Source organism: Phaseolus vulgaris, chromosome 8 (assembly GCF_051622355.1).
Source record: "Phaseolus vulgaris cultivar YP4 chromosome 8, ASM5162235v1, whole genome shotgun sequence".
Classification (NCBI taxonomy): domain Eukaryota; kingdom Viridiplantae; phylum Streptophyta; class Magnoliopsida; order Fabales; family Fabaceae; genus Phaseolus; species Phaseolus vulgaris.
In genome coordinates this window covers 55,861,804-55,876,044 of record NC_143505.1, presented here as the reverse complement: position 1 = coordinate 55,876,044, position 14,241 = coordinate 55,861,804, and the positions used below count along the sequence as shown (strand labels likewise).

The following is a 14,241-nucleotide window of genomic DNA, read 5'->3' as shown; positions in this document are numbered from 1 at the left end:
ATCGTTAAGCTGTTACAGATTATCTGTCTTAGAAATCAAAAAGATGAACGAAGCATTTGATCCCATAGGCCACTTACCTTTGACCATAAAATCTTTTACCGTCGAGACAAAATCTTCCTTAAGACAACCCCAACAATACTTAATAAAACTGAAGTTGAATCTGTTTGGACCAGGGTTCTTCGAACTATCACAACTTCAAACAACGTTCTTAACTCCCTCTTCAGACACTGCTCCAATGAGTGACACATTATCTTCGTTTGATAACGAGGTGAACCGAACATTGTACAACCTAATCACTGGCTCAGACTCCCCGACAAATCTAGCTTCGAAAAACTCTTTGACCTTGGTCTTTACCACCTCCTTCTCTTTACACCACTGCACGTTCACTTCTACCCCGTTTATCCCGTTTTTCATTCTCCTCCACTTCACAAATGAATGGAAAAATCTTGTGATTAAGTCACCTTGTTTCAACCATTTTTTCCTTGCTTTTTGTTGCACGACCGCTTCTTGTTTGAATAAGTTCCGATTTTGTTCAACCAATAAGAGTCTTCTCTCCTCCTGCCCAAACTCATCTAATACGCTTTCATCGTCTCTTGTATCCAACTCTTGAATTTTCTTTTGTAATTCATCCCCTTCTTGATTGACGTTCCTAAAAACCTCTCTATTCCACTTCTTCAAATCTAGCTTTAAATTTTTCAATTTTTCTTTTAGTACAAACATCCCTTCGCCCAACACTTCATAACTCTTCCATTTACTCTAAACAAAATCTAACAAACCTTCCGTCACTTTGCCACACGTCCAGAATTCTGAAAGGTTTCGACCCCCAATCCACTGACGTAGTTTTGAGCACTAGAGTACAATGGTCAGAGACTGATTTGTTAAGAACTAGTTGTTTACTTTTTGACCATACATCCAGCCATTCCCTAAAAACTTTTTGACCATACATCCAGCCATTCCCTAAAAACAAGAATCCCGGTAATTCTGCTCTTAGCCATCCCATTCGACTTGTACCACGTGCAATTTCTTTCAACCATCAGAATATCCAACTCTGTATTTTCGATGATTTTTCTGCCTGGTAAAGATAGTCCTCTGATTCCTTTCACTACTGCTATCTAGCTATTAATTATATTGTTGCTACCCATAAAATTGTGAAAAGGTGTCTACTACTTTTTGGGCATTTCAAACACCATGACTCATCCTTATTTTGTTTTGTATTGACTTCAAATACGTTATGCTAGTTAATATTTTTTTTGTAGATTTTAAAACTTTTATCTAATTATTGTTCAATAATCGATTCCTGGTGTTAATGATTTTGATGAAATTGTTGTTAATTCCTGGTGTCAATATAAATATAACTAAATATTTAAATTTATATAGAAATTTGAGATATGTTGTACATTCAAAATAAATAAATAAATTATCAAAAAAAACTATATAAATATAGTTTTTCTCAGCATCATATGTCATTTACATAATTTTTTTCATGTTATCCATTGGGTGCAACCGTGAAAAAAAAGGAGAAAGATTGTGAATTTTATTTTTGTTGAGAAAGAGAGAACTCACTGCATAATATTTAATGGTCGGACAAAGACAAAGTTGTACGAGGAACATCATGAAAAAGGTTTAAAGATAAACAATATATCCATCAAGGTTGAATTATACATTTGAATACAATCTGCTAATCAACCAGTTCTGTTGTGTAAAAAAAACTCTGTCCGAATTCTGGGCACAAGACTTACTTCATGTATTTATGTAGGAATTTCCTATGGAAATCATTCCTGATGGTATCATTGATGAATCGCTTTGCTGTTTTGGTTTCACCGCGGACTTGGTTCTTGAACACTACATCATCATCCCACTTCCTTTTGACATTGAAAGAAGTTGGATTATAGAGCAGTGGGTTTCCGCGTAGAAGCTGTGTCTCTTTCATTTTGAGCTCTTCCTCCTGTTGTTGTCGTTCCTTGCGTACTGCTCTTTCCTTCTTTATTTGTTCAAGGTCGGCTAGCAATGCTTCAGTGTCATCCTCCTCATCGTCATCACTTTTGACTTCAACATCAGAATCATCTCCATCAACACTACGAGGAACAATGTGGTCTTCAATTTCTCTCTTTGATCCTTCCAAAAACACATGACTACCCTTGTCATCGTAAGATTTATTTTTTGATGAGAAATGCCTCCGTTCACGATCTTCCAGTTCATCACGCAGCTTCCTTCTCTTTAACTCATCCTGTGTGTTCTGCCCATCTTTCCTTGGCTTGAGAGTGATGTGCGATGCGATGTCCCGAGAAGAGTACTTCTGCGAGGGACCGAAGATTCGACCACCTTGTTCGTTGCCACCTTTTACAGGTGCCCATGTGGGTCGAGCGGCGGTAGTCATCGGATTTCAAGTTTTAGGGATCCAATTTGATGTCACCTTCGCCGGTTTTGGGAGAATGGTTTCGCTGATTCAGAAAACAGAACTAACACTCACTTTCTTACGTCTTTTATAATATATAATAAATAATAGATAAGATATGATAATTTTCAAGATTAATGATAATTTAAAAATATTATGTACATATTTAGTTTGAACATTATTATGTTACTATTAATCCATGTAATATGTTGGTTTCGTTTTTAATATTATGTCTTATATTTAAAAATATAATCTAAAATAGGTTAATGTTTTCAAAGATATAAATATTGATTTGAAATATTGCCGATAAAAATCAATTTTAAGTATTTTTTTTATAAGTATAAATACATTTTCTCAATTAATAAAAGTATCTGAAAATATCACAGTTGTAAATGAAAGAAGAAACTTGTAGGATGAAAATGTGAGCCTCTGGTTGGCATGTCTCTATTTGGCCCGTAAAAAGTCATCCTAGAATAAATTATTTTTCTTCATATAATAATATAAATATTTTACTCAAAGTGTGTAATGTAGATATATTGTAAATATATATATATATATATATATATATATTTACATTTATATAGAAATTAGAGATATATTGAAAATTTAAATAACTAGAGATATGAATATACCGTCCAAAATATTTGATGCAAAAATATATATTTATTATACGTATATAATTAATTATAATAACATTTTTATATTAAAATATATAAAGTAGAAGTTAGTTAAGCCAACAAAAATAACTTTCTAACACACTATCAGAGTTATTGATAAGATAAAAATATTGATTTGATATCAGTTTTAACCTATTTCAAGGAATTTGGATAGTTTTTATAAAATTACTTGAATTTACTTTTTACAAATATTTTGAAAAAATATTAAAATTTGTTTCAAAATTCACAAATATAAAAATCGATGAGTAAATATTCAAATTTATATACAAATTAGAGATATATTGCACATTTAAAAAAATTCACAACATATTTTTCTAAGATATAAATATTGATTTGAAATATTTTAAGGAATTTCAATAAATTACTGGTGTAAAAAGTTTTAAAGAAGATGATTATTTTATATTTAAAACGACGATTGTATAACCGCATTTTATGTACACGTAGTTTTAAATCCAACAGATAAGAAAATCGCTATTTAGCCATATTTGTAAATGTGATTTATAAATGCGACTATGTTAAACCACATTCTTATATGCTTCTAAATGATCTTTAAGATGGAGGAGTAATGTATTTACGAATGTGACTATTTACCATAGCCGTATTTATAAATCTTTGCATTGGATTTAAGAATGCAACTATGGTAAATAAGGATGATGACTTCTAAGAAACATCCAGATCATCCACGCGAAACATTTGAAGATGGTTGTCTGCCAAATTCTGTTGACGGAGGTCACAGTCACCGTCAATACTGTCATTCATTCATATTTATTTTTTTTGCAAAGAAAGAATAAAAAACCAATTATTAGAAAAAACAACAACTATAATTTTTAAGAGAGATGAAAATATGAAGAAAAAATTACGCTATATCGTACAAAATGTTTAATAAACTACTCCACATCCAAAATTTTAAATTAGTATTGTGTTTTTTAGAAAATGAAAAAAATATTAGTTTTAAAAAGAAAAAATAAAAAAAAAGTTTTCAATTAATTATGAGAATAATTAATTATTTATTAAATATTTTAAAAAGGTAATAAAATTATTGAAATGTTCAAAGATAAAATAATAAAATATATATATATTAATATAAGAATAAAATTAATAAACATCGAGGGGAATCTTCTTTTAAGTATATAGATTAAGATTATCCTTACTTATGATCATATTATTTATATCCGTGAAAACCATACAACATGCATTTATTCCCTTATCGTGTCAAAGGTAATTAATTAGACTCCACCCAGAAATTGGTCTGTAAAGCTTGCGAATTAGTTTTTTAGGGTACCACGTAACATTCAATAAGAAATCAAAATTAATTGTATTTTTAGTTATATTTAATTATTTTATAATCTTAGCTCCTTAATTTTTCTTAACTATTCCGTCTCTAATTTTTGTATGTGATTTTAATTATTAAATTCAATTTTTAGCTTAATCATTTGTAATTACATTGAGATTGAAAAAAAAAATACATGACATGAGTTTTTATAAAATTAAAAAAATAATAGCAACTGGAGGACTTGTTAATAAATATATTTTTAAAAATGAAATTAAACAAGGCAACAACAAATAATAAAGTAGAAATTCAAAATTATGAATAATTGAAACATACAAAATTAAAATTCTGAACAAGAATTTAGAAACTAAAATTGCAGATTTTGTACAATACAAGGACAAAAATTCAAGTAAGCCTAGGGATTAATTTCACAGAAAACTTCAATTTTTTTCAAATAGTTTGATATATCAATTGAAAGTTAATTTTCGAAATATTTTATTTTAATAGATGTAACGTTATTTGATTCCGAAGTGTTCTGTGGATTGCATCAACCATGAATTAGCAAAGTAACTAAATAAGAGTTTGATCCAAATAATAAAATTTTATGGTCTGATAAATTTAAAGCTTAAATCTCTGAATTTGCGAACGTAGTAAATTAAGAGGAACAGGAATAGGAAAGCGGAAGAAAGAGTATTATTTAGGTTAAATAGTGTTGTAAGGTGGATAGCATTCTACTACATTGTGTTCATATAAGCATAGCATAACACTATCTCAGAGTTAACATAACTGTTGCTCACAAATTATCTAATTATGGGCTTTAGGGTACCTCTTAACGCCAGCCCCACCAGGCCCGCCCCCATAGCCCCCACCAGGCCTGCCACCATAGCCCACACCAGGCTCACCTCCTTGGCCGCCTCCATAATCACCGGGTCCGCCACCAGGTTTATCACCTTCATAATAACCGGGTCCCCCGCCAGGTCCTGCTCCAGCGCCAGGTTTATCACCTCCATGTTCGCCTCTATAATAACCGGGTCCGCCGCCAGGTCTGTCGCCTTCATAATAACCCGGTCCGCCGCCAGGTCTGTCTCCTCCAGAATAACCGGGTCCGCCGCCAGGTCTGCCTCCTCCAGTATAACCGGGTCCGCCGCCAGGTCTGTCGCCTCCAGTATAACCGGGTCCGCCGCCAGGTCTGTCGCCTCCAGTATAACCGGGTCCGCCGCCAGGTCTGTCGCCTCCAGAATAACCGGGTCCGCCGCCAGGTCTGTCAAATCCAGAATAACCGGGTCCGCCGCCAGGTCTATCACCTCCATGGTGGCCTCCAGAATAACCAGGTCCCCCGCCAGGTGTATCACCTCCATAATCACGGGGTCCACCGCCAGGATTCCAACCCATGCAATCAAATGTGGAACAGAACCCATCAGTGGTTCCTGTGCTTGGATTTTTTCCATTGGTGTCGTTTTTCTCTATAGGAAGTTGAGTCACAAAGACATGGAAGAACATGAAAAAATGTCATAATCACACACACACACACATATATATATATATATATATATATATATTTCTTATGAAAGCAGTAACTATGATTGAGGAAGATGACCCAAGTTGTAGCATGAGTTTAGTAAAGTTAATGAAAGAAAAAATGCATGTAAAACTGACCCTTTATAGAAGACATTGAGCGAGCCTCAGCAAGGCTCCTAGCAGTGACTTGAGACGGTATGAGAGAAGCCATGGCCATGAGGCCTAGGATGAGTAAAGTTTCCTCAGAAACCATCTTTCAGAAGTAAATGTTTGGTGATGAAATGTTAGTGAGGAAGTGGCTGTATATGTAGTAGTAGGAGAAGGGAGATAGTTGGTGTTGAGGAAGACTCCATCTTCCCAATTTTGTCTAAATAATAAATTCAGTTTTCTCCAACAAGTTCAAAGTTTGCATTTCTCGTACCATACTCTATTCAACGTTCTTTCCTCTTAGTTTTCGCAAGTATAGCATTCATTGTTTGATGCTTGTATGAACGTAATTCTGTAATGAAATAGTAAAATATGGAACGCGTACGCATATCTGCTGTATCTTGCTTGCATTGGTTACAAGCACTAGAGATGAACAGGCAAAAGTTAACATGGCTATAAATGCGTCCTCCAGTTTAAGTCAGGAACAGTGATGTCATTTTCAAAACAATTAAGATTGTTTCATGTAAAAATGAGAAATCAAGAAAATATTCTAAGTATTAGTACATGAAATCAATTATAAAATTTATAAAGTCAAGTTAAATACTTACTATAATAATTTCGAGTGAATTTTTGAAAATATTTAAGTTGCTATATCATTGCAAACTGCATATAATTTTGAAAAAACAATTCATTTAAAATTTTCATATGCTTATAAAACAAATATTTATTCCACTACAAGAAAATAATTGATTTGCGTGGGCCAGAAACATTTTACTTGAAATCAAGCCCCGAAATCAAGCCCCTAAATTAATATTTCAAGAAAACTAATAAAATAAACAGTCAGGATTTGAACTTGAGTCCTTCCAATGACCCAGGATAGGATTAACCACTAAACCAGAGAAATTCTTTGGTCATATTATCATTTTTATTATATTTATTATTAATATAATTTATACATATTAATATAATAATTATTAATAATAATAAAATAAATTATACTTATTAAATTATTATTAACATTATTATTAAATTATTATTAACATTATTATTAAATTATTATTAACATTATTATTAAATTATTATTAACATTATTATTAATATTATTATTAACATTATAATTAATATTATAATTAACATTATAATTAATATTATAATTAACATTATAACTAATATTATAATTAACATTATAACTAATATTATAATTAACATTATTATTAATATTATAATTAACATTATTATTAATATTATAATTAATATTATTATAAATATTATTATACATATTATTAATATTATTAGTATTAATATTAATATTTAATAAATTTAATTTAACTAATTTATATCATAATTTCAAAAATAAAATAGTTATGACAATATATAAATAAAATAAATTTAAAATAAATAATATTTAAAATAAACAAATATTTTATATAACATTTAAATAATTTAAATATATATTTTATTTTACTCAATTAATTTTAAATCAAACGCTTATTTAATTTAATAAATCTAATTTAATTAATTTATATTCAAAATTGATAAATTAAATAATTTATTATGAAATAATTCTAAAATAAATATAATAAAGAATTCAAAATTAAAATATTTATTATACATTAAAAATATTTAAATTTTAAAATTCTAAACATGCGTGGGCTATAGTGGACGCATATGTGTGGGTTCTGTGGGCAACGCAAAACGGACGCATATGCGTGGGCCGCGGCCGACGCAAAAAATTTTTAAAAAAAAAAAATTAAATCAATGCGTCCGTTTTGCGTCCAATGTAAATCTTGCGTGGGCTTTTACTCATTTTGGCCGACTAGAATAGCGTCCGCAAATGGCCCACGCAAAAATTTGGAAGCTAAATCAAGTTTTTCTTGTAGTGTTCGCCTCCAATTTTAAAAATCATGAAGTACTATAAAAACCAGAACAAAATTTTTTGTAATCTTCTTATATTTTTAATTTCCACCATCAAAAAGTTTCTTCGAATTTTGGCATAAAGTTCCCAATCAAAGTAATAAATGGACATAATTTCAAATATATGTAGTTTTCGGGTAAGAATATGTACTTTAGATTTTTCTTAAAAGAAACACCCATCATTATTTTTATTCAAGAACTAATCTTATAAAAATATAAGAATGTTAAGAATCTGCACCAGATTAAAACTAAAGAGAAATATTTTTTACGAAAATTTTGAAATTGTATTCACCAAATTACAATTATAAATTGATATTCTCCTGTGCTTCAAAACAAAATATAAATAAATTGGGAGTACTTGGTGGTGGGATGTATGTCTCTTGCTTTATTATTTCAAAATATTTCCTCAGTGTATATATATATATATATATATATATAAAAGAAGACTAATAAACCATTCAAAAGTGAAAATGCAATTTTGTTAAAAGTGATATCCATAATATGAGTTATGAAATAAAGAATAGCACATCTCATTAAAAGTAATTATTCATGTGTAAGATCAACCTCATAATAAAGTATTAAAGAATTAAAATTTTGACCTCATAACTCGATTACAACATCTTTTCTTCTTTTGAATCTTGAAATTTTGACAACTACATAGCATAATTCCGTCACCTCACAATTAATGACGTGGTAAAAATAACTATTATTTTAATTGACTCTAGTTCCATGAAGATTAATGAAATTGTTAAAATTTAGTGGAAAAATTTGGATGATTAATTCTAATTTCTATTCTCATTCCTTGTGGTGCATTTGCATTCTTCTTTCCTATTTTTTTTGTTTCGTTTCTATTTTCCATTCTTGTTTTCGTTTATTTATTGTTGTTTACACTTGTTATAGTGTGTTTGGTTGTCTCTTTGGTGTGAGTTTGGGTTCGTCGGTTGTGAGTTTTTAACTAGTTGAAGGGCGTTCGGTGTGTAATGCGGTGTGTTGTGGTGGTGAGGGGTCATGTTGGTGAAGAGGTGAAGTGAGTTTGAGTTTGAGTTTAAGTTAGCATATAAGTTGTGGTTTTATTTTGTATATTTCATTACAAGAAATAAGTTCTTTTTCTCCAATTTATTTGTTTTATTTTGTATAATTTTCTCAATAATAATGATATTATCCTCGATTACGTAATCAAACACTATCAACTCACAGTTGTTAATTAAAAGTTATTCTTCCACGGTTGTCAACAAAACATTTTTTTTAGTACACTGTTTTTTAATATATGTATTTATTCTTTGTTAAAATAACCCATTAAATTTATATGCATGAATGATCAATGGTAGTTAACCTTATTTTTAACTTTGCTTGATTCAAATCACGTTGTTTATGTCAAAGGGACTAGGGCATGAATCACTTGATCATAGTTCGAATATTTTAGTAGGTTAAAGTGACATTTATTATAAAATTAAATAAAAAAAAATCATTATATATTTCATCCAAAGCTCTATTAGTGAAACCAAGCATCCAACATTATTCAAATTTATATTCTACATAACATTTCGTTCCTATAGTTAAGCATTAATTTTACACAATGGCTTAGTATAAAAAAGTTGTCAAAAGAACGATATTAAATACTTTGTTGACTCTCATCTCATTCTTCTCCGTTTCCACCAAAATTATGATTGATAATTCACATGTACTTTCATATTTATATTATACAATATGATAAGAAAAGTAGTGAATATTAATAAAGTATTTAGAGATACATATATCATCGGTTATAATGTACTCAAATGTTGAAGATATCTTAATATTTTTCTTCTTACCATTATGTCTAGTTTAGAGTGTGTTTGGATTGAAGATGTGATGTGTGGAAATTTAAGAGAGTGAATTTGGAGTAATTTGAGAGAGAAGTGTGAAGAAATAGTGTAATTGTTTAGATTGAGATATGTTAAAGTAAATTTTGTGAAATTTTTTTATTGAAGTTTGTGAGTGATGTGATGATACTCAGACAATTTTTTTTTTTTAAAAAGGTGTAAAATATAAATTTACAAATTTATCCTTATCTTTAAAAATAAAATTTTAATATTATTATTATATAAATTTAATTTTTTATATAAAACAACTATATTTTTTATATATTATAATTTAGTATTATTAAATATTATTATTAATAATATTCTTAAATATTTATTTAAAAATAAAATTATTATTATTGAATAAATTTATTTAATCTTTATTTTTACTAATATATGATATTTTTATTTTTATTAATTATTTACACAAAATTTGTTGCCAAGCAAGATATTAACATGCATATGAACAATGCACATAGTTCATTTATTCGTTCTTATTTCCGCACAAATTCATCTATCTAAATCTGTTTCTATCACGTCTTTCCATACTCATTAACGCTCTGTTTGTTTCTGGACGTTTACTATTCATGCGGATGGATTTGGAAGAACCACTCTTGTTTGGATCTACTAATTTGTGATCAAAAGGAAGCGCAGAAAGGTGAAGAAACGTATAAAAACTTTCTTCACTCCTTAGACATAAATTGCAGGGAAATGCAACAAAACCCAATTTTATATAGCTAAATTACGTAATACCCTGTCAAAAAAGTTATAAAATAATTAATTATATTATAAAATATAAATATTAAATATTAAATATTTATAATAAAAATAAAATGTTATATATATTTATAAAATTATAAAATTAATAATAATCTTATTAATTAAAATAATGATAATAATATAAATAAAAAATATATAATAATAATTTTATTTTAATCAAATATTTAATAATATAATTAATAATAATAAATATAATTATTTTCATAAAAATTAAACTTATATAATAGTAATAATAATATTATTATTATAAAAAATAAAAATAAATTAATTAATTTTGTTTTATTATTATTATTCAAATATTTTAAAAGATAAGGATAAATTTGTAAATTTACATTTTACACCTCTTAAAAAAAATTTAAAAAAATAACAACTATCACATCATTCACAAATTTCAATAAACTTTTTTCATAAATCCACTCTCATATACCTAAATCCAAACAACCTTACTTTCTTCACACTTTCCTCTCAAATCACTTCAAATCCACTCCCTCAAGTCCACTCCTCAATCCAAACACACCTTAACAGTTCTTGATGTGAACCAAATAAGGGCTTAAAGGTCAAAAGTTCATTAAAGTTTTTAACACTACTTAAAATCCATAAATTAATAAATACACTAAAAAAAAGTATTTCTTCCTCCCTAATTTTGACATTTCTAAATTTTAGCCGACAAATTTTTTCTTAAAAAAATTACATATAGATTCTGTAATTATTGTTTTGTAAATAATATTTTTAGTATTGTTCTGTAATCAAAATTTTATTTGGATAGCCTATATTCACCTTCAATAAAATTTTTAAAACATGATACTGATGTATAATTTCATTTTTGTTTAAAAGATAACACAGAAAATACTTAAGAAATGGCGTGAGGTTAAATTTATCTTAATTTACATTGTAGGTCAAACACGGAAAATTAAGTTACCAAAATGCCTAATAGAAATGGTGTGGACAAAAACAATAAAAAAAAAAACCATTTTTACACGTTACAATATCTTTCCTTCAAAGGTTGTTTGCTTTTTTTTTGTTGAAATGGATTGTCTAGCTACTCCATTTTTGATTTTTTTAAGAAAATAAAGGTTCAAGCACATAAGCTTTCCAACTTGCCAATTCAGCCTAAATAATAAATTCAGCTTTCTCCAAAGTACTGCAATTCGCATTTCTGATACCATACTCAACGTTCTTCTTATTTTTGGGATGTAGCATTCATTGCTTGATGTTGATGCTTGCATATGTGTGAATTAGATTCATAAGACACTGCAAAATAAAAATCAGAGTTCTGCATGTAGTCTGGATAAACAAATTTAACCAAGAAGTATAATAAAGGTTGTTCAATATGTAGAATTAAAATGTCTTTTAGTATTTCAATAGTTGTTTATCCCAACTCATTTAAGTTCATATCTCCATTTTCAATATGAAGTATTCAATCAATAAACTCTTTTATTTCGGTTGTAGTTTGCATTGATTTCTCACTGCTTAATTTCATATTCTTGGTAAGTTTCAAGACTTTGCAATGTTTTCATAATTTCACGTAGTTTACTATTGTCTTCACAATGTTATATCTTGATCCATTTTTTTACAAAAGACAATATTGCTTAAAATCTTCTCAATAGTGTAACAAACAATCTATTATCCATGGATTTTATTACCTACGAACTTTTACCCACAGATCTCTATTACCTAGCAACTATTACCCACAAATCTCTATTACTTACCAATTATTATCATAATAATTATATACATAATATTAAAAATATTATTATAATATAATTAATTATAAAATAAATAAATAAATAATAATATTAAATAATAATCATAACTAATAAGTATAATATATTATTAATATGATAAAATTAATAATATTAATATTAATAATATTTAATAATGTTAATTATATTAGTATTGATAATCTTACTAATAAGTATAATAAAAATCATGATGTGATAATACAACTTGACTAGTATAATGGTTAAAACTTCTTTGAACATTTTTCAAGAAACTTGACTTCTAATCTCACCTGTTGACAGTTTTAGATCTAAATCTATATTTTTTTTAAAACCCACCCTATTTTGATAAAAAGAAAAAAAAAACTCCATTAAAAAAACCTCCTTTTTTCCTTTCGAACATAGAAAGAATGTTTGTTCCTGTCCTCCACCGCAAATAATTTGCTTCTGCTTGCTTTGATTTGGATCAGTTCTTTTGTTTTGTTTTCATTCTTCCCATAAATGAGTGTCCGGCAATAGTATGTGAGCTGCGTGAGCTGATTTTCAATTGAAAACAGGACAATGAGAATGCTCTGCTACAGCAGGCTCTTGCAATGTCAGTGGACGATCCTTCAATTAGCTATGATGTGAAAGATAGATATGTCTGAAGCAGCTACTGATGATCCTGAGTTGGCTCTAGGTGAGTTTTTATGCTTAATCCTTCTGTGTTTAAACATGGTTGGGTGTTTTCTCATTTCCCTTTCTCATTATGTTGATTGATGATTGATTTGGTTCTGGAATTGAGAAAAAACGTTTTAGGGTCTGGCTATTAATCTTGTATAATCATGTTCTCTTTTTTCAATGAACAGAAGTAAAATCTCTGTTATGACAAATTATTTGATATTTATATAAAATTTATTTGGCTGATTAAAGAAAAAAAGTAGAACTACATTGTCTTATTTGTGGGTCAAAATCCTCAGATTGTGCAGCAGCGTGTGCAATAACCACCTTCAAATGCCGAAACACAACAGCTATAAGGGCAATCCAGTCCCCCTCTATATCCTCCTTGACCTGGATAGCCACCACCAAAGAAGCCACCATATCTAGGGATGCCACCATATCTAGGTATGCCACCAGTGATGCCCGGGATGCCACCACTGATCCCCGGGATGCCACCAGTGATGCCCGGGATGCCACCAGTGATGCCCGGGGTGCCACCACTGATGCCTGGGATGCTACCACTGATGCCCGGGATGCCACCACTGATGCCCGGGATGCCACCACTGATCCCCGGGATGCTACCAACAATGCCATTAATAACGCCACCAACAACTCCATTAAGTATGTCTGGGATTGAAATATCATCTACTAATCTGGCATCGCCTACTTCATTTGTCTCTTTAACAACCTCGCCTGCAAGCATGAATTCTTAAGTCAATTAACCAAGAAAAATGAATTTCGCAAACCATACATATATATATACACGCACTTGTGAGGGATCGGAGGGGAAGGGAAAGAAAATGATAAATGTGAATGAGGATGAGAAAGAAAAAGATGAGTAAGGACAACAAGACATATTGTAAGGACAACAACAAAATTTTAAAAAGTTATAATGACACTGTATAAGAAAATACAAGGATAAAAGAAGAAACACAATTACAAAAAGTTTATAATGACAAAAAAATATTAGTGAGTATATATATATATATATATTATATTTTAAAATTATTAACTATTGTTTTAAAGAAAATACTTAACATCTCTTACTTTAAAATACCCAAGAGTATATATGAGGCAAAATGAATATAACTCACCCTCTTCAAAATTCCTAGCTGCCATTGCCAGCTTTGGGGAAATGAAAATGAGGATGGCCAGCAGACCTGGGATAAGTAATGGTATCTTGGTCTTGGAACCCATCTTTCTGGAGTAAATTATGACACATATACTCAAATGAGATTATTTGTTAAGTAATAAGGATGAGAAAATCAATGGAAATACTCTA

The 14,241-nt window shown here is 29.3% G+C and overlaps 2 protein-coding genes and 1 non-coding gene across 3 annotated transcripts; all 3 read right to left on the bottom strand.

Annotated features, from left to right (window-relative positions):
• Positions 1-1,735: 1,735 nt before the first annotated feature.
• LOC137825845 (uncharacterized) lies at positions 1,736-2,408 on the bottom strand. Its single transcript, XR_016515105.1, has one exon. It is a non-coding gene; the product is annotated as an uncharacterized LOC137825845 (transcript).
• Positions 2,409-5,013: 2,605 nt separating this feature from the next.
• LOC137826959 (uncharacterized) lies at positions 5,014-6,158 on the bottom strand. The gene is made up of 2 exons (XM_068633125.1): positions 5,999-6,158; positions 5,014-5,805 (listed from the first exon to the last, which is right to left on the bottom strand). The coding sequence occupies exons 1-2, from the start codon at positions 6,111-6,113 to the stop codon at positions 5,147-5,149; spliced, it is 774 nt and encodes a 257-aa protein (XP_068489226.1). The 5' UTR covers positions 6,114-6,158; the 3' UTR covers positions 5,014-5,146.
• A 6,953-nt stretch (positions 6,159-13,111) lies between these two features.
• On the bottom strand, positions 13,112-14,217 carry LOC137824497 (uncharacterized). Its single transcript, XM_068630163.2, has 2 exons — positions 14,054-14,217; positions 13,112-13,652 (listed from the first exon to the last, which is right to left on the bottom strand). Exons 1-2 carry the CDS (start codon positions 14,154-14,156, stop codon positions 13,216-13,218), a joined length of 540 nt encoding a protein of 179 aa, XP_068486264.1. The 5' UTR covers positions 14,157-14,217; the 3' UTR covers positions 13,112-13,215.
• Between the last annotated feature and the right edge of the window lie 24 nt (positions 14,218-14,241).

Excerpts from the sequence above, each read along its gene's own strand:
- LOC137826959 (XM_068633125.1), bottom strand. The coding sequence starts at position 6,113 with ATGGTTTCTGAGGAAACTTTACTCATCCTAGGCCTCATGGCCATGGCT. Across the intron at positions 5,806-5,998 it reads CTCAATGTCTTCTATAAAGG|AGAAAAACGACACCAATGGA; the intron begins GTCAGTTTTACA and ends AACTTCCTATAG.
- LOC137824497 (XM_068630163.2), bottom strand. The coding sequence starts at position 14,156 with ATGGGTTCCAAGACCAAGATACCATTACTTATCCCAGGTCTGCTGGCC. Across the intron at positions 13,653-14,053 it reads AGCTAGGAATTTTGAAGAGG|GCGAGGTTGTTAAAGAGACA; the intron begins GTGAGTTATATT and ends TCATGCTTGCAG.